Source organism: Symphodus melops, assembly GCF_947650265.1.
Source record: "Symphodus melops genome assembly, chromosome: 6".
In the NCBI taxonomy this organism is placed as follows: domain Eukaryota; kingdom Metazoa; phylum Chordata; class Actinopteri; order Labriformes; family Labridae; genus Symphodus; species Symphodus melops.
In genome coordinates, this window is record NC_136696.1 from 9870537 (window position 1) to 9895595 (window position 25059).

Genomic DNA, 25059 nt, shown 5'->3' on the forward strand with positions numbered 1-25059 from the left:
GCCTATTTATAGCAGGAGAACAATTAATATAGATTTGATTCAATTTACAAAAATAACAACGCATTAGAAATGTAAACGCATCCTGGTTTTATTATCGCTATTATTATTTTTTCATAATCTCTGCTCCTAACAGGAAACGTGACATGGCTCCTCTCTACTGTACTGCAGTACTGCGTTCTGCCATTTGTCAATAAACCAATCACAGTTGTTTTTGTTTTATAATTCATACTGACGTCATACCATCTGTCCAATCAGCAAACAGATACAGGGATAACAACACCTCACCCTTGCACGGTGAGCTGGCCATGCCCCCTCACTGCTGGTTTAACAGCCTGTGGAGTTTGACGGGAGTCTCCTGAACTGTGTCTGTTTTTATGGTTTTTACCCTGGATATTAGTGCGTCCGAGGCGTCAATTCAACCGATCTCTCCGGATTGTTTGTTCTGATAATGGAATAAGAAGTCATCATGGTGGTGAATTCAGTGCACTGGTTTCGCAAAGGGCTGAGGCTGCATGATAATCCGGCACTGCAGGAGGCCCTAAACGGAGCCGACACGGTGCGCTGTGTTTATATCCTGGACCCGTGGTTTGCTGGTGCCGCTAACGTGGGAATCAACCGATGGAGGTAACGTGATCTAACACAATCCGGGACACATATAAGCGTCGTTAAACATACCGTATTATGTTTATACGACGTGTCAGATCACTTCTTGTTGGTAACATTACATAATAAATTTGCAGAGCTTGATTTTAAGGCTTGGGCCTCCACACCACGCAGATAGCTAAACGCTAACTCTTTACACTACTCGGTTAGCTTAAATGGATAAATTGTCATGCTAATACCAAAACACGAACAGTCTTATATAGATATAGTTGTATAAATGAAAACTGGCCACAACCAGAGGAGGGCCGTGTGTTTATGAAAGCTGTGCCATGTGTACTAAAGAGGTGAACTAGTAAACAAGCGGTAGAGAGACATGTCTGCTACATTTAGAAAGAATAAGTCCACATAATGTTGACCATCGTCAAACTTAACTGCGCTTTGGTGCAAAAATACTGTAAAATGATCACGTTAGTGCCACGCAACCCTCGGCTTAATTATTGCATTTTATGTAAGCTACCTGTTGGAGTCAAATTATATAAAAAGTGAATGGCGCAGTATGTGCCGTGTGCTGGGAGTGTCAGGGTTTACAGCTGATGAGACTGTGCAGCTGTGATGAATGACTGTTTCTTTTAAAATGATGCTTCTCATGTGAAGGATGTCACTGATGTGTGGAGGTTACACTTTCTGACCTCCTCTGATAAACATTCCTGGTGTTCATGAAGGATTAAATAAGGGATTTTGATGAACACTTTCCCCCCTTTTTTAAAATTAAATAAGTAATCAATAGCAATGTATAAAATACCATGTAAATTTAAAGTTTTTAAAAAAAAAAAAATTTTTTATTGCTGCCTTGTGCAAAAAGACTCCGAAGTGGTCTATTTGTGAGTGTGAAGAACACGACAAACAGACAACTGGATGTTATCTGAAGAATCTTTGACTCCTGTTATTGATCATTATTGTTAAATATCTGCATAGGAATGTAGATAACAAATTTAGCTGCAGACTTGACCTCCCATGCCCAACTCTGTAAACAGTGAGCAACAGAAAGGTAGAGATGCATCGGTTGCAATGCCTTTGGCCGATTTCAACTTTTTATTTTTTACCTGGTCTGATGAGTCTGATCAGCTCATACTTCTTTTTTTTTGTGTGTGCAAAAAATTGATTATTTTTTGGAAATAATTTCGACTGTGGAGCAACAGTTAACATTCCTCAAAATGATAACAACTCCACATGACCACCTCTCATTGTCACAAAATCTAATCTCCACTAGAACATTTGGATTGTCAAACCTTTTATCACCTGTAGACTTAGACTTAGACTAAACTTTATTGATCCTTTGGGATGACTCCCTCAGGAAATTTAAGGTTCCAGCAGCATGTACAATAAGAGTAAAAAATAAAGATAAAAATGTAACACAAAATACAAAAAGTATTGTAAGTAACAATATACAGAATAATACAGCACCAATAATAGAACAGAACACTCTTCCATTGGAAGGAAAATACCAGAAATATGCATGGTGGGAGCAAAATATACCAAAAAAAGGCAATGATTATTGTTGCGATTATTGCACTTGGTTGAGATTATTATTGCACATACGAGTAAAAAGTGTCCATGTGTTATTGCACAGTGAGGGTAGAAGGAAAGAAAGAAAGAAGGACGCTCTAACTCCTACCCCTCTCTCTCTGTATTTGTATGCCACCGTTTATTATGAAAGTATATGTAGCTTACAGTAAAACCAAAGAAGGGAAAATAATCTTTGAAAATAAAACATGAATCACATTATCTTCATTCTCGAAAGACTCAAACAGTCGTCATTAAAACTCTTTAGCTCGAGGTTTTAAATGTTACTCATTGATAAATCAAAGCTAGGTCAGGAGACTCTCCGGAGCAGTCCTCCCATAATTACTGGGATATTATTCGAAGTGCATATCTGACAACAGCTTTGGCTGAGTTCTCCCTGACTGACTCACCCATCTGCCCCTGTGTCTCACTGCCTCAATGAACGATGGGAGCTTTTATCATTTCTCCGTTAATTATTAATGCATCATATTTCCTGAAATGTAACAGTCGCTTACATACACACAAGTTTTATCAGTCAAGTTGGCCTCCTCAGCGAAATAAAGTGACAGGAACATTAATAAAACTATATTTTAAAATGCTCGCTCGCCAATCCCGCCATTGACGGAGAGGTACTCTAAGAGGAAGAGCAAGTGCGGGGAAAACACTCGTGAATGTCAAACCTCACGTCTACACTGCCATCAGGTTATCTTGGGAGTGTGTGTGACTGCTCATTATTTGTGAGGAGCAGCAGGTCACTGGTCAGGACAGAGCGGACTGAAAGTCGGCAGATTCTGATCACCCACCTATCTCTCCTACATATGGATCAATATGTGACTCCTCCTGTCTGTGTGGATGATCAAGGCTCAAATCAGTCAGTGACATCCCTCTGATGTGGAGCATCATTGAGTCCCTCCAAAGGCGCTTAATAACGTCCACATATTTATTATTATCACTGACCTTACCTGTGCACACATTTTCTGTCCCTACAGTCGTTTATAAATGCAAACGTACTCTTCTACATGTTTCTTCACCTAACGGCGTTCCAGCGGCCATCATCTGTGAAGCGTTTCTGTTGCTGAAAAGGTTTTTTAAAAAATATAAAGTTTTCAGTTTCAGGAAGGAAGAAAAAAAAAAAATCAACTCCTGAGTCCATAAATGAAACATTTCCCTCAAAGACTCGACAGCTTCATCCTCGCCTGATATTACTCCGTGTATTCACCCGTCGAATCGCGCTTGATTTGAGAGTCTTTGCCTGAAAGCCAGCAGAGTGCGCTGCATAGATCACAACAATCACGGTCGGTCTCCAGAGTGTGAGAGTCACAGGGAGCTAACTGGAAGGCGCACTAGTGTGACAGGCACTACAGATGGTTGAACCATCAAGCCTCCGACGCGGCGAACCATTCCTCAGTGTGTACAGCTGCATCACCCCTGACTCATGTCGATAACATCCAGAGTGTGTTGTTGCACAGGTTCAACACTTCTCTTTATCACTATGCTGAGAAACAACAAAAAGCTGCCAGTTCTTCGTGCTGCTATGAAAGCGGGCTTGTTCATTCATTTCTCTCCTCTGTGTCTGTGTGTAGATTTCTGCTGGAGGCTCTGGAGGACCTGGACAACAGTCTGAGGAAACTCAACTCCAGATTGTTTGTCGTCAGAGGACAGCCTACCGATGTTTTCCCAAGGCTTTTAAAGGTCTGTATTTCTGCCAACCACCTGTTTCCTCTTTGTCAGAGACCGAAACTTGAAATCGCCCAGTAAACAGCCGAGGTTATGGAGCAGACAAAAACTGCACACTTCTCAGCTCTCTAGACTTTTTTTTTTTTTTTTTTTCTCCCCTTCCCTGCTGACCGCTGCAGAATTTTCCAGCCTGGTGTTAGCAGCATCTGTTTGAAAGGTGCAGGTACACGATATACTGTAGGTGCCACGTTATGCGAAACGTCTTTGAAGCATGATGAACTTTCAGCCTTTAATCATGTATCCAAAATAAGGTTGCAAAGGGATGGAAAGTCAGGCTTGGGAATTGGGAAAAATAATCCAAATCAAAAAATTTTGGTAATTTGATCAAACAGTATTGTATTTAAGCATAAATATAAACGTTTTGTCCAAGGTAGACATCTATGCTACATAATATATTTAAAAAACAACATTTTAACAGTTTGAAATCACATTTTTAAAATATATTACCCCATAATAGCATCCAAATGTACTTCCCTTTTTGTAGTACACAAGCTTTAAAAGTCTCATGCTCTGGGCTCAAAGTGTGCTCAAGTGTGCATGTGATGGAGGAGTGCGCAGTGCATGGAGGGGGCGTGGCCTCAGTAGCCCTGCAGTAAGCAGTGTGCTCTGTGGAGGAAGTTTATACTAAAACACTTTTTTCCCAAACTACATTTAAGTTCCCTGGTCAGGGCCAACATTCAATTGAATAAATTCCCAGTTTATTCCTGTTAATTCCCATGGAAAGTTTCCTACTTTGAAATTTCCCGGAATTTTGCAACCCTAATCCAAAATAGCTTTGCAAACCTTTAAGTAAAAGCTGAAGTCCCAACTCTTTCATGAGTACTTGCCCGTGTAATGATCTTATTGATGAGAAAGATGATGGCTTTGATGCTGAGTAAAACTCTCAGGTTGAGGTTGGTGATATGGGGAAAAATATTATCACGATTTTTTTTATGGCAAAATCATGAAGGCGATTTTATCACGATTTTTTCCCGTGCTGATGTTAAGAATAATTTGCATGTTCCTGACCATTTCAACCAAACTTATTCACCTGTATAAATGTTTTTAAATGCACAGAAACTCTGCTAATAAATGTAGTCTATGAAACTAAACTTATTAGAGGATTGAGAACCTCGCTGATACGATGGCCTCCCTCCGTTTCAACACATCGATTAGCTGAGTCCCTTTAGGTTCCGTCATCATGAAAACAGAGCGCGGCATTTTAAACACCAGGGTTAGATCTCTTATACATCTGTAAGTGTTGCTCACACGGTTTAGAAACATTTTATAACGGTTGCACATAACCTCAGTGGAGTCGTTTTTGCGGACCACATCTTAAGTTTGGTTTTCACCGATGACGTGGAGGGGGAGATGTGTCTGAGTGGGAGCGTAACCTGCAGCAGGATAAACACATCGGCCTGGTTCTACCATCTCTCTGCTTTGGCAGATTGTCAACACCTTCAAATCCTTCACGATCTAAGATCCATATATCGCCAACCTCTACTGCTCTCTAGAACAGTTGTGCATGTTGTGTTTTTTGCGTCCGTGCTGCCTCTCAGTACTCGTGTCCAATCGGACGTCGAGCTTGTTGAGTTTGTTTGCTCTTGCTGACGTCGTCTCCTCCTCCTCCTCTCTCGATCATGACCTGATGTACGTCACTTTGGATAAAAGCATCTGCTGAGTGAACTGTAGACGTGTTTCTGGCTGGTTTCGTGGAGCGTGCTGTGTATGGAGTAGCTGTAACGAAGGGTCGAGGCTGGAGCGTATTTGAAGATGTGTCTGTGTTAGCAGGTAGCTACAAGGAGTTGTTGGCTCCTCCCAGCCGCTGCTGGTGAATCTGGAAAACAAAAAGCTCTGCAGTATTTCTTAAAGTAGAAAATAAGAAAAGATGGCACACAAATAGACCTTCTTGATATATTTACTGTGGGATCAATACCAAGAAACAAAACTTTGGAAAACAACCGACAGACTGAATCTGCTTTCTGCAGGTCTGATCCTCACACATTCCTCTCCCCACGCCCAGTCACACATAAAAACAAAAAACCTGAAACCTGGAGAACCCACTCGCCTTTGTTCCCCTCTAAACTCCCATATGGATCTGATGGGAGTGGCCGTATAACACAGATAACGATTGTTGTCTCCACGCCTAATCACGATGTTCTACGGCACATTAGAGGCTGCTGCCAGAACCTTCCTCGACTCTTGTTTCACATCCACCTTTGTCCCAGACGCAGCGTGGCACGAAGACTTTTTGTCAGGTGGATTTGAGTGTTCATTACGCTGCTCGTCTTGTAATAAAAATGGAGTCTGGAGTGCAGTCCTGATATTCCACAGAATGACAGACGATCGACAGGCTTCGTTATCCAAAAGCCTTAAATGTCACATTCATCAGCCGCTGGTCACTGGCCTCAGTCGCTTTCTGCTGCTTGGTAACAGGTGGCCCTTTCTGTATGCCTCATGTTTTGTGTATCATTTCATTGAGGGATAGATGAGGTCAATGACGCTCTGTTGAGATTTGAATATGAGGCTCGTTCATCAACGCGCACCGCACGCTGCAGAACGTCGGGAGACCCCGCCTTCAAACTACGACCACCACCTAGTCAGAGTCAGAATCACCTGCTCCGACAGTGAACAAAAAGCTCCCTGAGGCGCAGTGTCAGCGCACGTGTCACCATGCATTGAGGCTGTAGTCTTCACGCGGGCAGCCCGGGTTCGACTCCAGCCTGAGGCCTTTTCCTGCATGTCATTCCCCTCTCTCTCTCTCTCTCTCTCTCTCTCTCTCCCCAATTTCCTGCACTATCCACTGTCTCTCTCTCTCTCTCTTAATAAGGCAGAAAAATAAAACACATACCTCCCTTCAACTCCCAGACCGCCCCCTTCATCTGTGAGGAGGAATGTTTGTCAGCTCTATCGAGGAGAGAAGATCTGGAGTCGTTCAAAATGAGCAGAAAGTTTGTCAGCGTCGTGCCTCCAGCTGAGCGGACACTTTGAACACAGCGTGAACGCAGTTTATCCCACCTTCTTGATACACGACACCCAAGACGGACGCTGTTCTGCCTTTCCATGGTTTAAGCGTCTGTGTAGTGGAACCTGTACAATGCTCTGTTGCTCTGCATCAGTAGAAGAAAGCCTCACAGGAAGTGGACACCTCGGACTTTTCTCCACTGATCTTGTTTTGGACTTTAGATCTGAGTCACCTTTCGTGTTTGTGAATATGTGCAGATATCCAAATTCAAACGTCTTTGAATCAGTCTGCTCTGTGCACTCTATCACTGGATCAATGAAGCAAACCTACCTTCCATCCAGGACCTTTTTTATTTATTTTGTACAGAGTCAGCAAACATGGCCCATGATGCATCACAGGGAAGGCTCCACAGAAACAGGCCGACACAGGAACAGCTTTGTGCTCTGTTTGAATCGACAGCCCCGGTTACACTCTGTCAGGAACGATCCCTGCTCACTGATTCTGTGATCTTCACACCTTAATGTTTTTATTACCTTTTGTGTTCTCCTTATTCAAGTTTTGATTTAATATCTTTCTTTTAGCTGCGAGAACCCTAACACTGAATTATTGTAGCATTGTTAGAAATAGAGCACATCAGTGTATACAGCGTTATATCCCGATATTGCACTGTTGAAGGGACTGATCATATGAAAACATGTTCACACACACTTTAAAGAAGCATGTTTGATGGGATAGCTTCGTCATTTCTGGACATTAGACTGCGTGTAAAGCTGCTGCTAAAATGTCTCAGCTGCTTGAAACGTTTGAAAAGGCTTTAGTTGTGAACGATGTGGCAGAAGAAGAATAGAAACCGAGAGACAGACGCAGCCCGCTCCTTTAAGTCATCTTGGACTTACCTCCAGTTGGAACGCACCATCACGTAGACCTGTTGTTGATGGAGATGCAAATCTGTTCCAGCACGAAGCCGAAGTCAAAGACAGGCAGAACGCACACACACTTAATGCTGCTGTTGTTTTGCTGAAGCTTGGAGAGGAGTGATGAGGACGAGGAGGCAGAGCGGCTGCTCGGTGTGTGAGAGACCGCTGGCTCTGCTCAAGCCATGCAGCGGACTCTTGTCTGAGACATAGTCACTAAATGCTACTTTTATTTAGCAACTGCAGTGTCGCCTCATGTACGTGCCCCTCACCAAACGTGTGCTTGAACCGGTGATGATGATGAGTCAAAATCCATGTTGTAGCACAACGTCATACGGGCGATGCTACTGATGTAGGTCTCCTGCTCGGCCCCACTTTAAAGTGTTATTTTTAGATTAAAGGGAGGTCATTCTACCCATCTGGCAACACTTCAGTTTTCCCTCCCATATTTTAAAGCCATCCATAAACTCTTGTATTGTTTGTCTAAAGTTACATTTTCAGGTCGTCAAGGACACTAACAAATCCCCCCCCCCCCCCCTCTCAGTCCTCCATCGCCGTGACAACCCACAGCCTGATACAGAAAAGGCCACACAGTGGCTGGATTGAGGAGCAAGAGAGCTGAAACTGTCAGCACAGGACAGTGTTCGGTTTTTGTTTCTCCTCCACACTTCTGTCTGTCTGCATCACAATACTTTCACATCACATTTCATATTTACTGCCTTCAAGTTTTGGTGACTTAAGCTTTTAAGAAGTATCAAAGGATCTACTTTAACATCCACGGTTTTTAAGCATGTGCATTTCCATTTTTTTGAACTTGTGTGTAAGAGTTACTTTGCTGCTTTTTTTTTTAGAAGAATTCCTTTCACTGCAACAACAGAAAAAGAGCCAATAAGCACTGTGAATGTTTGGCCTGTGTGTCCACTGTTGCTCATTACACTGGCCACACACAGCCAGCACACACTCTGCAGAGTGTCGAGGTCTGCATGTTTAACGCTGCTCTGAACTGAGAGCAGACACTGACGACGTTAACATTTATGAGAAGGTTCCCTGATGAGATTTAGTTCCAGGCAGGGCGGAGCAACGAGGCGCTCCCCATGTCTATGTAACAGCCTTTTACATAACACACCAGCAGTCCTCTATTATAGAACTGTGTCTGAAGAACTAGTCAGCAGGTGTGAAAGTGGAGGTTTTAATGTGATGTGAGTGTTACTGTTCCGGTATGTTCGGGGGGCTAAAGATGTCCTGTGACCCTTACAGAAGTTCTAGCATAGCAGTGAAAATGAGGATCATTTGTGGACTCCCAGCCTTAATTACCACCCCTTCACACTTCACTGACCAGCTCTGTGCAAAAAAAAAAAAAGTTTTTGCACTGACATGGGATTAGACACATTCGACGCCTCCATTTTCATTGTTTTCAACACAATCAGTCTCACACCAGACTCATGAGACCACTTTGGAGAGGAGGAGTCCTAGTTAAGGTCGCCCCTTAAAGGGGACATATTGTACCTTTTTTTTTTTTTTTTTTTTTCCCTCCTCCACCTTTTCAAACAGTCCCCTGTGCTCGAAGTGAAACATCTGTGCTGTGCGTTGGTCATAACATGAATCAAGCACCAGAGGTTTGTGACCCTGTAGAAACCAGCTCTCTCAGAACGCTCTGTTTTGGTGTGTGTCTCTTTAAATCCCCCTGAGTTTTCCCAGTAGACATCAGTCCTCTGTAGAGACATTAAAAATTGCAGACCTGCGCAAAACTTTTGCTCGAGGCAGGAGATGGAGTCCATGGAAGGAGACACCAGGGGAGGGGATTTTCTTAGAATCCAACTTGTGATGTCACAAACTGAGAAGATTTAAAATGGAGCATTTTTCTCTGTGTTGTAAGACTTAAGCAGACCACAAACAAATGACTGGATGGATTAATTTCACATCTTGAGGTTCAATAGACACTCGGGTTACTGAAAATAAATGTTCAAAAACACTGTGAAAGGTTTTTTTTTTTACATAATATTTCCCCTTTAAACTGCTGCTGCTTTGTGTTCACACCCAGCAAAGCAGGAGCTAAAGTACGGCAGGCTGTAAACGTTTAATCTGAATATCATCTTTACCAGCAGAAACGAGCATTAAAAGAAGCATTTCATTGTACTCGAATGGTACCATGATGGACATTTTGTTTTGACTGCTTTGTGTCACTGCTTGTCTAACAATACCTTTCCTTCTCTTCCTGTTCCTGGCTGAAGGAGTGGAAAGTGACCAGGCTGACATTTGAATATGACCCAGAGCCTTATGGGAAGGAGAGGGATGGAGCCATCATCAAAATGGCTCAGGAGTTTGGGGTGGAGATCATTGTCAGAAACTCGCACACCCTCTACAACCTGGACAGGTGAGTGAAAGCCTTTTGAAAACCCATGGGTACACACAAAATCAAAATTCACTATACACACAACTCAGTTTCGGACGTGATATGTGAAATGAAAATCAGTGGTCTTTTTGTTGTGCGTAGAGAGTCTGACGCTGCGTGAGGTCATGATCCAGTGTGATAAAGACGTTTAGTAAAAACATTCATTGTGATTGTGGGGAAAAGCTTCCGTCTTCGGTGTGACTGTGACATCTTTGGTGAAAATGTACATTTAAACAAAAACCACCCGGCCTCATGTGAAGCTTCACTGATGTGTTTTAATGAATGCTTTGGTTTCGATGTCCTGTGTGTTTGGTTTTGAAGTCTATCGTCACTTTGTTTTATGTTTTTAGGCTCTCTGAGAAAGGCTCTCTCTCCGAAAGGTTGAATTAAATATAAAAATCAAATCAAGTCTTTTTCCCCACCCATATAACAAAACACACCTACAATAAAATACAAATAAAAAACAAAACAAAAACACCAGTAAAATAATAATAATAAATCTGACTAAATAGACACAAAAACTGTTCTACATTCAGATTGGTGGTAATTCATAAGTTTTAATTATTTGGAAAAGAAGTTATGATTGAATGACAAAGAAGAGCTTCATTCTCATGTGGCACAGACTCAAGAAATGAAACCACAATGTGTGGAACAGCAGGCAGTCTGAGAGCTTTTAGTCTTTCTAACAGAAACGCCTCATACATGAAGATATCAGTGAAAAGATGCGTCTGTTCCTACAGCGTGACACGCAGCAGCGCCCCCTGCTGGTCATGTGGTCTGACTGCAGGTCACACCCCTGTCCATGTGCTGTGACACAGTGGCAGGATGAGTAAGATGGAAAGGAGTGCCAAAGGACTTTCCTGGTCTAAAAGCCCTCTGTGCGTCGTGCTCTGTGCGCGCAGGGCATTCGCACTGACGCTATTACATCACCGTGTTACACAAACGGCCTCGGCATATTCCAATTCATTGTGTAAGAGAACTGAATGAGTGGATGAGGCAGCAGGAGGGAGCTTCAGCGTGTGTGTGTGTGTGTGCATGCTCTGGTGGACATGTGCCCAGCTTACCGGGCTCATACACAGTGGCCACTGTGAATCCACCAATAGGAAACTGTCCTCTGCTGCAAATCCACCAACCAAGGAGCGAGCTCGGCCTCACAGATACAGACGAGTTGTATAAGCTCCACACTCTACATGCAGAGCTTCACTCTCACTTGACGGCTGACACATTTGTCCTTTTTTAAAGACGCTCTGTTAAAACGTTGGACACGTTTCACAAGTTTTTTTCTTTGAGCAGGTACAGCTTGCTCGCATCAGTCTGTCTGTCCTTCCTGATGTGCAGCCCTTTAATCCAGGGGACGTTTCCACTGTCAGTGTGCTCATGTTACTCATACCTCTTCACCGACATGATCTCTGAACTTATTCCATGAATCCGGTCAGCTCAAAAGGCTTCACCGTGTTTGCAGGGCTGCAGAGGACTTTGTTGTTGAAAATGTGAATCTAAACAGACTTTATTAACTAGTAAGACATCATCAAAGTGATGCATGTTTGATTTCTCATCAGCTGAGAGAAGTTTATCTGATGGTTTTAAATGATATTAAGCAATCAGTTTACTTGAACTTGCATGGGATTTTTCAGACGTGTCCAATTCATTTTTAACATTTTAGATCCTGAGAACCAAACATGTCCAAGTTTGTTAGACAGAGCCAAGAGTTCCCCATACGTGTTAGTGTCACAGTTATCACTGTGATCGTCTGACAGTTTGGACGATTTGGTTTCAAGTATGGAGCTTGATTTTTCTTTTTCTTTTCTTTTTTAAGTTTGCACTTTGTTTTAGAGAGATCCTGCATTTGATTGAAATCTTTATTTCAAACAAAACTAGATCAAGAAACGAAGCAAACAAAAATGAAACTAAACAAGAATTTCAGCTTTCATCTTCAACATGAAACAAACGGTTAATGTCTGTGTCTCTGAGAACATGAATCAGGAAAATGAACCAGTCGTCTCCACCGCTCTTCTTTAGTGTACTTATTGCTGAACATGTCTTGAACAGAATTAGGTTTTTGCTTCGGTTTTTTTTTTGTTCCACAAATCTGAGGAGCATTGCTGGAAAAGCGTGGCCTGTCAAACTGTTGTTTTTATTTGAAGGTACACTGATGTTTTTAAAGATTTTATTTTTGGCCTTTTATTCGTTTTCGTATTCATAATATTCGTATAAATCGATTTCCAATCTCAGAAGATGAGAAACTCGATTTTTATTTATTTTTTATTTTATTTTTTCCCACCTCTCAGTCTCAGTCTCGCACTTCTCGTCAATTTTGATTAGTTTTGGCCAACACAGCCAATCAAATCAAGTCTCTACCTCTGCTTGTCATGACATTTGTCCCCCGCCTCGTCCAGAAGCTAAGCGGCGGCAAGTTGAGCTCTACATTTGCTCTAAACCGTTTTGTCTCTCTTACGTTCACATCGAAGACGTCACCGTCCTGGTTCGGGGAGTGTGGTGTTGACAAAAAATAATATCTCCATCTTTTGGGGGATAGAGAAAAGGGCTGATATTTTGCATTACTCAATAAAGGTGTTTGTTAAAGTCTTGTGTTGTTACTGGCTTCCTCTGGTGCTCATAGCATATGAGATGGTGTTCATGAAAAAGCAGACGGATCGTATATTTACTAGAAATATAGACAGACCAACACAAACTCTTAGGAGAGCTTTTTACACTGCGTTAGTCATTTCTTGTGATCCGTTGATCTTCTCTTTATAGCTCAGCTCGATGACGTTCGACTTAAGTATCATCTGAGTGTTCAGTGTTCCAGAGGACTCGACCCTGATGTGTTAAGCCCATCCTTTAGTGAGGTGTGATGAGCTCTCAGATTGAAGGGCTCATTTCACATGTAATACTGTCCAAACTCCACCTCCTCAAACATCTCCAGTGTTTTTAATTTGTGTCACCAGATCTCTAATAAACGGAGCCTGCTGTAAACCTGTGTGTGATGTTTTGTCGCCACTTTTCTGTCTCCTCTGTGTCGCTCACAGGATAATAGAGATGAACAACAACAGTCCTCCTCTGACCTTTAAGCGCTTTCAGACCATTGTGAGCAGACTGGAGTTACCCAGGAGACCTCTGCCTCCCGTCAGCCTGCAGCAGATGGACAAATGTCACGCTAAGATGGCTGACAACCACGACCAGCTGTATGGTATACCTTCACTGGAAGAACTAGGTAACGTGACCGTGTGTGTTTTTATCACCTATGTACACCTCACCTCACTGAAGGGTTAAGTTTAATGAATCGGTCCACTCTTTTGGAATTAACGAGTGTCCCACATACAGCCTAACTTAGGCCTCGTCCACACTTAACACAGGTTTTTTTTTCTCTTTAAACAGAGGTTTTCATCCTTTTTAAATAAATAAATAAATAAAACGCCAGTTTTCACGCGCCCAGCTTCTCAAAACATCTCCGTCTACACGAGAACGTGAAAACTGTTAAGAGCTGTCACGAGCATGCCAAGTCAACAACGACGTCCTCGTCGTCTGAAAAATTGTTCTCCTGCCAGGACACGTTTTAGTTTTCCAAGTTGTCCCACCGACCTCCAAGTGCTGCCAGGTCTCATCCAGAATCCGCAGACGTGGTGTCGTCAGTGTGTTTGTGTGAAGCAGCCGGGCGCTCAGTAGTCCACTCCGCACCTCTGTGCTCGTCAACATAGTGGGAGAGAAACTGTGCGTTTGTGTTGGTGTGTAAAAAAAAAAAAAGGTCTAGTCACCAACATGAAGAGCAGCACTCGTCTGCTTCCATCTGCCAGTGACGCCACATAGAAGAGAAACCAGTGCACACTGACATCACAAAGCTGATTTCCCGTTTACACATAAACGCCTCAAACAGAGTTTCTGAAAATCTTCATCCAGGAAGGAGTTTTCCAAAGAGTGCGTTTTCAGCGACCGTGTACGACAGGCCGAAACGCATCGAAAAGGTTACATCTTCAAAGACTCCCTTCTACGTGTGGCCTCGGCCTTTCTGCCCTATGAATGTTATCAGTCATATTAAATGTAGTTCAGCTGTCTTTCTTCCTCTTCCTGTTGAGTCGACCCAGTTTGATTCCTTCAAACAGTCGAGCCATGTGCTTCCAGACGTCTCCCTCGTCCTGATCAGAGCATTCAGGGTTCTGTCTCCTAACTGATGACACCTTCAGACTCGTTAGACTACGTTATTTCAAGCTGGAGTGAAGTGGACACGAGTTGAGCATGTGTCTTTGTGAATGTGTGTCCAGGTTTCAGGACGGCGGGTTTATCTCCAGCGATCTGGCACGGAGGAGAGTCTGAGGCCTTAGACAGACTGAACAAACATCTGGACAAAAAGGTAAGCGACAAACCCTGTCACCGCTTTCAATAACTTTACAGGTGGTTATTGTTTCTTTACCACTTTTTAAGAGCTGCTGTTGTAAAGCAACGGGACAATGTGCTGTTAATCCGTTTAAAGCCGTGTCTGTTTGGTTTTTTTTTTGACAAAAAAACACCACCACCCAAACAGAACAAAACAAGCAAACAACATGACAGTTGGATCGACCAAACAGAACAAACAACTTTGGAATTATTTGGATCCCTTCAGTATACATAAATTCAACAAAAAAAAATATATTTAATTATTTTATTTTTTTTAATAAAAAATTAAATGATTAACCTTGTTCATGATCAGTTGGATCTGTTAATCTGCCAGTTAATACTCGACAAATCAAAACGTAGGTTCGTAAATTAAGGAACGTTTTGTTTGAAACAAAAATGCTCATTGGCAGCATAAGGTTTCATTTTGGAGCGGCTGTGGCTCAGTTGGTAGAGGCGATGTAAGGTCGGGGGTTCAAATCCCCAGCTCCTGAAGCCACATCCGACGTGTCCTTGGGCCAGGCACGTAACCCTAACCTCTAACCCTAAATGTGTATCCTCATGATGAGTTACTTCTGGTCACAGTGTGAATGTGTCGGTGGGACCTGCGTGTGTAAAAGCTCAGATCTTCTTCCCCTTTGAAACTCTTCCTGTTTTGTCGACTGATTGCTTAAAAACACTATCTCGACATATGACAAAGACAAGTAGCATCTCAGATAATCACAGCTTCACCCCCCCCCCCCCCCCCCCCCCCTTCCTCACCTCACTGTGTTTTCATTTGCAGGTGTGGGTGGCCAATTTTGAGCACCCTCGGGGGAACATGTGCTCTCTGTATGCCAGTCCCACTGGCCTCAGCCCCTACCTGCGCTTCGGCTGTCTGTCCTGCCGGGTTTTGTACTACAACCTCCGAGAACTCTACATGAAGGTCAGTCGCTTTACACCACACAGTCACACAGTTCTCTCCTTGGAAATCAAACTTATTTTCTCTCTTCTCGTGCCTCCTCTTCTTCTCCGTCAGCTGCGGAAACGCTCCAGTCCCCCTCTGTCGCTGTTCGGCCAGTTGTTATGGAGAGAGTTCTTCTACACAGCTGCCACAAACAACCCCAACTTTGACCGCATGGATGGAAACCCCATCTGTGTCCAGGTGAGCCTGAGCCACACTCGGCTCAAAAGAAGGCAGGCTGATGCAGTCAAACATGTCGCCTGACCTGTAGATATGAGAGTGAAGGGGTCGATTTGAGGTCAGCTGTGCGTTGCACCAGCTACGTGTTTGAACGTAACGTCTAACTTCTGAGTTTACGCTGTACCTTAAATTTAAGGGATACTTCAGCCATTTGCATGAAGCTGTGTATCATTAGAAACATAGTAGTGTTGAATGGTTTTGAATCCAGCCCTCATTTTGCCCTGAGACGAGAAAAATGTTTTTCTTTGCCTGAAAGTTTTCTTTATAGGACACTAAATCGTCATATTGCGTCACGTAAAGAATTTTAGGTGGGCAGGGAAGAACTAAAAGTCTAGTTTCTCATGTTTTCATCCACTGAAGCTACAGAAATATAGTCCTGGTGTTTCCTCTGCTGCCGTATCCATCCACAGCCAATGTAAACATTGCATCGCGTCCAAATGTCTAATCGGCAGGTGGTGAAAACCTACTTCTTGTCCTTATTCGGATTAAACGACCCGTTATGAAACAATAATTCACCATTTTTTAAAGAAAAACAAACAAAGTACGTTTAGAAGTCTTACTGGATCTGCAAACAAGTTAGCTTGTAGCCTCACTAGCCTTCAGGCTCGCTCTGGTGGGCATTGTCAACCTGTCAGTTTAAAATAGATTTTCTGCTTTTTCTCCGTCAAGAAGGCAAAAATATTTCACATTTCTACAACATATATGACTCAATTTCACTACAGATTGATGTTTCTATGGGTGAAGTATCACTTTAAGGTGTTGCACCAGCTGACATGGTTCCAACGTGGATCTAAGGTATAACTTAAATCTTATACCGAGCTCTTAGGAGGTGTAAAATCTGGTTGTCATTTCATTCACCACATTATGTTCCCTCTGTATTAACCCACTTTTCCTGGCTTACCAGGATTTGTTATTTCCCTCGTAATCTTTTTTTGGGGGGGGTTTCTACCGTTCACCTGTTGAATTGCAGATCCCTTGGGACCAGAACCCAGAGGCGCTGGCCAAGTGGGCCGAAGGCCGGACAGGTTTTCCCTGGATTGACGCCATCATGACCCAGCTAAGACAAGAGGGCTGGATCCACCACCTGGCCAGACATGCTGTGGCCTGTTTCCTCACCCGGGGCGACCTGTGGATCAGCTGGGAGAGCGGCATGAAGGTACACGCATCACTTCCTCAAACACGCTGCAGAATGAAGGGCCGTGCTGACAGCGTTCCTCATGCTGAGGTGTGTGTGTGTGTGTGTGTGTGTGTGTGTGTGTGTGTGTGTGTGTGTGTGTGTGTGTGTGTGTGTGTGTGTGTGTGTGTGTGTGTGTGTGTGTGTGTGTGTGTGTGTGTGTGTGTGTGTGTGTGTGTGTGTGTGTGTGTTCCTCCAGGTGTTTGAAGAGCTGCTGCTGGATGCAGACTGGAGCGTAAACGCTGGAAGTTGGATGTGGCTGTCCTGCAGTGCCTTCTTCCAGCAGTTCTTCCACTGCTACTGCCCTGTCGGCTTTGGGAGGAGAACAGACCCATCAGGGGATTACATCAGGTAATCCTCACATTAGGACTCCAACAACACCACATCCTTTCTCATCTTAGATATCTGTTTACTCATCGCTTTCTCCCTTCATGTTTGTCGAAGATCCTAAAGCTCTGATCTTTTTATTTTTTATTTCTCATATCCTGCAGGCATTACATCCCTATCTTAAAGGACTACCCAAACCGGTACATCTATGAGCCGTGGAACGCCCCCGACTCTGTGCAGAAGGCGGCAAACTGTGTGGTGGGAGTTCATTATCCCAAACCTATGATCAACCACGCAGAGTGCAGCAGGCTCAACATCGAGAGAATGAAACAAGTTTACCAGCAACTTTCCCATTACAGAGGGCTCAGTAAGTCAACAAGACCAAACTGTCATTCACCAGCATACCATGTGGTTTCCATAGCAACTACCATTTTGAAGGGTTACGGCTAACCACATCAGCACCACTACTTCATTAGAAGTTTGTCTATAAAGCCCTGTTTCCACCGAGCGGTCCGGCTCGGTACAGCATGCATTTTGCGGCATTTCCGTAGACTAATCCCGGAAAAGATTCCCAAATAACCGATCCGTACCGTCCCACTTTTTGGGACCCTTCCATTGGGATGCCTAGAATGCGGAGCCGACCCAAAAAGGTGGAGCTAAAAACTGCAGTCCGTTGTTTGGTCGAAAGAATCGTGTTACGTCGGCAAACAAAACTCCGCCGTCTTTAAACCACACACAGCTGATTGTTTACGTCTGGATTTCTCCTCGCCGCACACAGCCTTCTCTGAAACAAAGCTTGATTGAGTTCTTGTAATAAAGAGTCACATGACAGTGACAGAGGAGATGAACTGCTGGATGTCTTCCAGCGTTGGTTTTGTTTGTGTCGCGTTTTTCTCCGTTGTGGAATTTATTAGTTAGCGGCTAGCTGTTAGCGGTTAGCTGCTATCATGTGATGCTATTACGTAGCAGCTATCGTCATCCTGCCGACACGCCGCCTACCAAGTAGGGCACGGGTGGCTGTGGAAAGACAAATGCGATCAGGCTTAATCCAACCAAACTATACCGATCCGTACCGGACTGCTGTGTGGAAACGGGGCTTTAGAGACCTAATAACCTAATCAAGAGCAGAAACTAGCCCAACTATGATTATACAATCACTGTTGGTTTCTTTAACCTTGACAGCTGATAATTAGCAGTAGATACATATCTCAGTCAGCAGTGGACTAGAGGCAGTACTCAACATCCCAGGATACTTATATTTCCACATACTCCGTGCGCACTGTGGTCCGTGAGCGCCGCCGCTGTCCGCTGCTGCTCCAGTCTGTCTCGGTAGCATTCTAGCAACGCCACCACGCTCTGTTCCGCATCAGATACACTGCCAGTCTATTTTCCACGGTTTATGCAGCAGGCTCCCGTCGAGCTGGACAGAATGTGACAACCTGGACAGGAAGTCGGAGACGTACGCGCACAGAGCGTCTGGTGGTTGGAGTCTTTTTTTCTCCTTTTTTTTTAAAATATCAACATTATGTCACAACAGGCAGAAAACAAACAACAAAGCACTCTCAGAAAGACAAAGCAACATTTTGTTCTCACTTTTTTTTTTCCTCTTTATCGGCGTGTTGTTGGTTCTCCTGTGATGATTGTAAAGCTGCTCACAGCTGTGCTCCCAGATCAGCTTCAGCGCGGCAGGATGCACGCTGACTGACGGAGCAAAACTGCGGCGCACACAGAGTATGTGGAAATCGGGGGTTAGAGTGCAAATTAAAGTCGGACATATAGGCCGGACCTCACACAGACGGCAAAACTCAGGCTAAATCCCAGCTAATAGTCTCTTTTGTTTGTAAAACACAGAACGTTTAGTTTGTTTAGCTCTTTTAGCAGAGACTTTCAGAACACGTCTTCAGCTGGTTGAATTTTAAAACATTTTCTATTACATTCGAGTTGTTATCGGTAGAAAGCAGCAGAGTTTTGACACAATAAATGAAACATGAAATGAACATTTGACTGACTGACTCTAATCGGTCATATTGTGTCCTCCCCTGATTCATCAATGACACCAGCCTTGAGTTCATTAAACACTTCAGTTTGTAACCATACCTCTTTAAAAGTTTGGTGACATTTACGATTGTTGAATATTGCACATCACTGACTATTAAAGTGAAATAATCTGTGTGATCTGTCCTAAATGGACCTTATTTAAAAAAACAAAACCTCAGCAGGTCTGGTTTAAGATCCAATCACAGAGGGACGAGAGTTGGCTGCATTCCATTTAAACGTTCATGTTGCATACTGAATAATAAAAACCTGCTGAGGCCGTCTCGTCACTTTGATTTAAAAGATATTCTTGTAAGACAGAATGATCAGTAGACGCGTTTCAGAAATGGAAATCAGAGATTGATGATGGTTCAAGTCTTGAACCCTAACTGTCAAATTTAGATTCAGAGGTGTTGGTATTTTATTTTATTTTTTTTACATTTATGCCATGGTTACACCTCGTAGTAAGTAGAGGATATATGTCTCAGCTGAGTGTGTGTGTATATGTCTCAGGTCTACTAGCATCAGTACCCACAATCCAAGAAGAGGCAGAGCCACCAATGACTGACGAGTCACAGACCAGCAGTGGCCCTGGTAGGACTGAACACGGAAGCAAGATTTAATTGAATTTTCCCTTTGAGCATCTACAAAATGTTGCCGTGTTTTACTGTGATACATCCCAGTCAAACTCTGTTTTTCTCTTAGACTCTCCACCCAGAAGTCCTGCAGGCAGGGAAGCGGCCGGCTGCTCTACAGCACCGGACTCCTCCACAGTCTGTCCCCCTGCCTCCTACGTCCCAAACGAAGACCTGGAAGATTTCGACAATCAGACTCCTTGCACCTCCTTAAGCACGTATCCTTCAGCAGCCATAACGTCGACATCCGCCAGCCTCCCTCCTTCCTCCCCAGCTCCGAGTCCTCTATCCTCCTCCAAACCCTCCACCCCTTCCTCCTCGTCTCCCTCTTTACCCCCACCCTCCGGCCCAGCCACTATCCCAAGTCAGACTTCGAGGAAAGACCTCGGCCGAAAATTCCGGCGCAGCCAGAGGCAACGAGGGCGACAGTTCTGCACAGCAGCAGCAGCGGCGGCGAGGGAGGAAGAGAGGAGGTCAGAGGAGGAGAGAGAGGACGCAGGGGGCGAGAAGATGGAGGAGGGCGTCGAGCAGGAGGAAGAGAGAATGGAGGATGAGACATGTGGAGAGACGACAGCACATCAGCAGTGATACAAGGTCAGACATGTACAGTTAAAGAAACGTACACGAGATTACTAAAGTATGGAGGCTGTTGGCAGGATTGCGCTGCTTTCAGTCGGAGCAGTGAGGAGAGGCATCTAAAACTCCCAAACATGTGTAGGTCATCGTCCCAAACTTACAGCCAACAAGAAGCCCTTTCCTTCTCATGAAGCTCATAATAACAATAATAATAACTTTATTTATATAGCACCTTTAAAAACAACAGCTTACAAAGTGCTTTAATGGCTTAAATAAAAGGATAATAATTAGAGTGAAGGGGGGGTGGGATGACATCACATCACAAGTAGAATGTGGATAAAAGAAGAGATAAATCATGTGCTAACACACAGCTAACAGAACTTCTAAAGCTCCTTTTTATCCCTTTTGTTTAAATGATTTCAAGTTTCTGAGTCCAAACTGAAAGAAGCTCTTGTTACTTATTTTATAAGTCATCATTTAAAGCGTTAAAAATCCTAAATCTGTTCATCAATTAAATAAAAAAAACGGGATAAGACCAATCAATAAACACCAGTTGCGTCATCATTTGAAACACTTTAAGAACCTTTAAAGCATGGACACAATGGACCTGGTTAGTCTTTATCTCACCACTGCATTCAGCAGCTGCTGTGGATTTTGGACCGACCTCTCAGGAAGAGTGTTTGATCACCTCTCCTCAGTCTGTCGGTCGCTCCTTCTTTGTCAACACAGCAGACTGTGGTGGCTTTAAAAAAAAAATAAAATAAAAAAAATAAAAAGTTGACAAAATCTTCCAGCTGATAATGTTCACTGTTCTCTGAAGTCTCTATCCATGAAAGACGTTCACATGATACACAGGAGGCGGGTCGCTCTGCCTCTTCCTACCAAGGGAAAAAAAAAAACGGTTCTTCTGTTCACACGTGAGAGTAGATCAGTACCATCTTGTTTTTCCCACATCCCATTCAAACTGTAAAAAACAACAAGAAAAAAGCAAGTAAACATTTGGAAAACTCTACTTTTTTTTTTTGTTGCTCGTTTTCCACTGAGCAAACTTGACACCTTCAGTTTGAACAAATTGCAGGTAGGCCAGTGTTCTTCTTTACTATGTTTATGTACTTCCTGTAAAAGACACAGAGAAAGAGAGAGGACTGTCCTTTTATCTTGGTGCCAAGGTGTAGTGGCTGTCTGATTTAGAATACCATGATAGCTCTCATATGTCCAGCTGCATCTGTCCAGCATGGACATGCTTGTAGTATACAGTACTTGGTACTTCCTGCTTGACTAAAACAGTGTGTTCTGCTCTTTCAGGTGGCATTGAAGAAAATCCTCTTCAAACGTCCATTTCCAAATAACTGGACTCCCAAACACAAACAGGAAACAGGTTTCTGGATACAGGGACGTCATTAATATATACAGTATATATATGAGCAGCATGCATACGGCAGAAGTGGAAACAGTACAAAAACATTTCACTTATATTTATACAGTCGTCAAATAAATGACACAACGACTGTAAATGATGAAAACCGATGCTTCTGTGAGGAATCCGAGACTGTCTTTTTCCTCCAAAGTATTTGGAATGAGCAATCTTCTCTTGTACATTTCCATCCCGCACTTCTTACAGGACGCATTGAACCTGTATATCATAGCGTAGCCAGCAGCAGCAGCACCTCTTGCTCGTGTTTTTGAAAGTCCTCTCCTCAGAGATCAGCCATTGCAGGAGCGTCACCGCCCTGTCTCTACCCTCACTCTCTCCTCAGGCTCCGCTGGGTAGTGTACAAATGTAACTCCAGGTCATTAAATTAGAGCTGCTTATTTTGACTCTTTGCCGGGATTGTTTTAGATGCTAAATAAATTATGAGATTAAAGAAGTTGTGGGTGACGTCAGGACCGCAGAGAGACCAACGGCGGGCTGTTAAAAGGACGACACTAACTCTTGGACAGCTTGAGGCTGTAGGATCAGCTGACCTCACTTTTATGTGTGAAGCCCCTTCATTGTACAGGTGTGTACATATCTATCTGCTCTGTGGACACCTCTTTGTACTCTTATTGGAAAACTGTGACTGAGGATTTGTTATTTAAAAAAACAAAACAAAAAACCCCCACATCTGTGCAAGGGATAAAGCAGGTCTTTCTGTTCATGTGGCTCTGATGATATGGAACCACATAAAAAAAAAAAACACTAAAAAAACTCTTTAAAGGAACAGAAAAAAAGATTTAAATTCTACATTTTAATATGTAATAATGAAAGTTTTGGTAAATATCAGATATTTTTGCTAGTAGAAATAAAGATGTTAATTAGTGAAAAAGAACATTTTTATATTATAAATCCTCCGTCTGATTTGGAGCGTCACTATGAGAGTATAGCAAATTGCTATTTGTTGAAACATTGTACATAAAAAAAACAAAACATAAGGAGAGACTTTCTGTGTGAACAGCTTTAATAAAATAAAACACAGATGTTTCTGCATTTGCCATAGTTTGCACCGGCAATTGGAGACACTGCTTGTGTGAAATGAATGTAGAGAAAAGAAGTGGCGTGTTCTCACCATATATTTATCGGTTTGTATATAAAATATGTAAAATCTGTCTGTTTTTACTAACAATCTAATAAAGGGGGTTTCACGGGCTCATGTTGTTTCTGCCTGGATGTATTGTACCAGAAGCATCCACTAGAGGGTGGTAGATATTGTAAATTTGGCACATTGCAGTGAAGGGTCAAGTCTTAACTGTAGAACTGTAAAAGTCCAAAGCTTCAAATTTTATTTTATAAGAAAATGAATATAGGAATGCTCTCAACCCTACTCCATTAAGGTTCAAAGCATGGATCAAATAAACCCAAGGTGAGCTTACTAAAAGAACCACATGTGTTTTCCTATTTGAGAGAACTTTCCAAAGGATTCGAGTGTCTAATTTGTTTTATGAAATGACAATCGGTGTGGCTGTTTCATCCTCACCGTTTTTTGGACTGGTCTCGAACCCTGTGCAGAATAAGCCATAAAGTAGCAGTTGGACTTTGTAAAGCCCCCTCAATATTGCCTGGATGGATCAATGTTTTCCCAAAGAGGGATCAAAGAATGTCAAGAGACAGACTCGGCCTGAGCACGCGTTGTACTGTTGCTGTTGAAGACAAGTTGGCACTGTGAGCTGTTTGAATCCGGACTGCTTTAACATTTTTTTAAGTCTGCCAATTCAGCCTGTCTGACTCCCAACTAGTTTAACCACAGAAAATACAAACAAAACTCACACTTCCCTCTTACCCAGAATGCAACACAAGTCCTGATCTTGTGTTTAGCTGCACATTCCAACGAACAACAGTACGACACTCCGCTGGGCCAGAGCTCTGTCTGAGAACTGTGGGCTCCATGGATATTTATTTGTTTTGTATTGTACAAAAAAGAATTTATTTTCATTAAACTACTGAAGGAATTGTGATTCACAGTTTGTGGTTGTTTTTCTTTTTTGATGCTTGATAGACGTTCCCTGACAGGTTGGACCTGCAGCTTCGACTTTTCCCTTTTTATTCATCAAAATTCTGAAGAAATCTTATAGTTTTAACTTAGATCAGATCACTTTATATTCCCTCTACAGTATATTAACCCAAAATAATCCAGGCCTTAGATGGCAAAGAAACACATTTAAGTGAAAACAATTGTGCTTCAGACTGCTAAAAGTGGAGGTTAAACCTTCGTTTGTAAGGTCCTGAGCATGTCCATCCAACTGATCGTAAATAGCTTTATCATACGTCATACTGGTGAATGAAGCCCAGCTCAGTGCCTGGAACAGGCACCCTTTCTCACTGGAGCCCCCCCTGCTGGTATCCAAGCCCCTTTTTGACCAAGGGGGACAAGAGAACAAGATGCATTGCTGCCAAAAGTCATATTTATTTTCAGTAATAAAACTTCTCCTGACAGAATCGGCCTACACACCCTGGTTCTTACCAACATCTTTTTCCATAAATGATACTTCTAGTGAAAATATGCTTATTGGAAATAGATCTGTCTGCTCTGATATATCAGAGCAAATAATCAATGGTAAATTGACTTGAGCTTGTATTGTGCTTTTCTAGTCTAATGACCACTCCAAACACTCTTTAAACATTCACACCCTTTGACACACTGATGGCAGAGGCTGCTATGTGAAGTCACCATCAGTATGAGCGATTACCATTCATGAATATTCACAAAACTTCAAAAACTGCGGTTACTGGAGGCATACTGTACACCAGGAACCAAGTTCTAGTCATCCACTGATCAATCATTTACTAATGGTTAACCTGAATCCAATGCCTCATTCAGCAGTTGTTCACAATCAACTGTGCTAGTTTCCTTTCCCTTTTACTATTCATGGTAAGCTCGTATAATTTGTTCCCTAATATTAATTCCAGTTTTTACCTTTTACAGCTTATGGGGGAAAACACAATGAGTAGGGTTTAATCAAATTCAGTTTGGTGTGCTTTGGTGCCCATGGTCGGTCATAAAACACACAGTGCCTTCCCAAAGACAAACAGTCCAGGGACAGGCTAACCAGCTTCTATTAAGCCCGCTGCCTATGTTAGACAGTGCTGAAAGCAGTCCGCAATGGGAAGGACGCCTTATTGAGTTCACTCTGA

At 42.9% G+C, this 25059-nt stretch overlaps 1 protein-coding gene across 1 annotated transcript; it reads left to right on the plus strand.

Moving 5' to 3' along the window:
• Positions 1–275: 275 nt before the first annotated feature.
• On the plus strand, positions 276–23882 carry cry2 (cryptochrome circadian regulator 2). Its single transcript, XM_079345287.1, has 13 exons — positions 276–624; positions 3750–3858; positions 9993–10135; positions 13183–13367; positions 14413–14501; positions 15306–15446; positions 15540–15665; positions 16675–16860; positions 17078–17229; positions 17370–17572; positions 19753–19833; positions 19945–20468; positions 21756–23882. The coding sequence occupies exons 1-12, from the start codon at positions 467–469 to the stop codon at positions 20460–20462; spliced, it is 2091 nt and encodes a 696-aa protein (XP_079201413.1). The 5' UTR covers positions 276–466; the 3' UTR covers positions 20463–20468; positions 21756–23882.
• The last annotated feature ends 1177 nt before the right edge of the window (positions 23883–25059 follow it).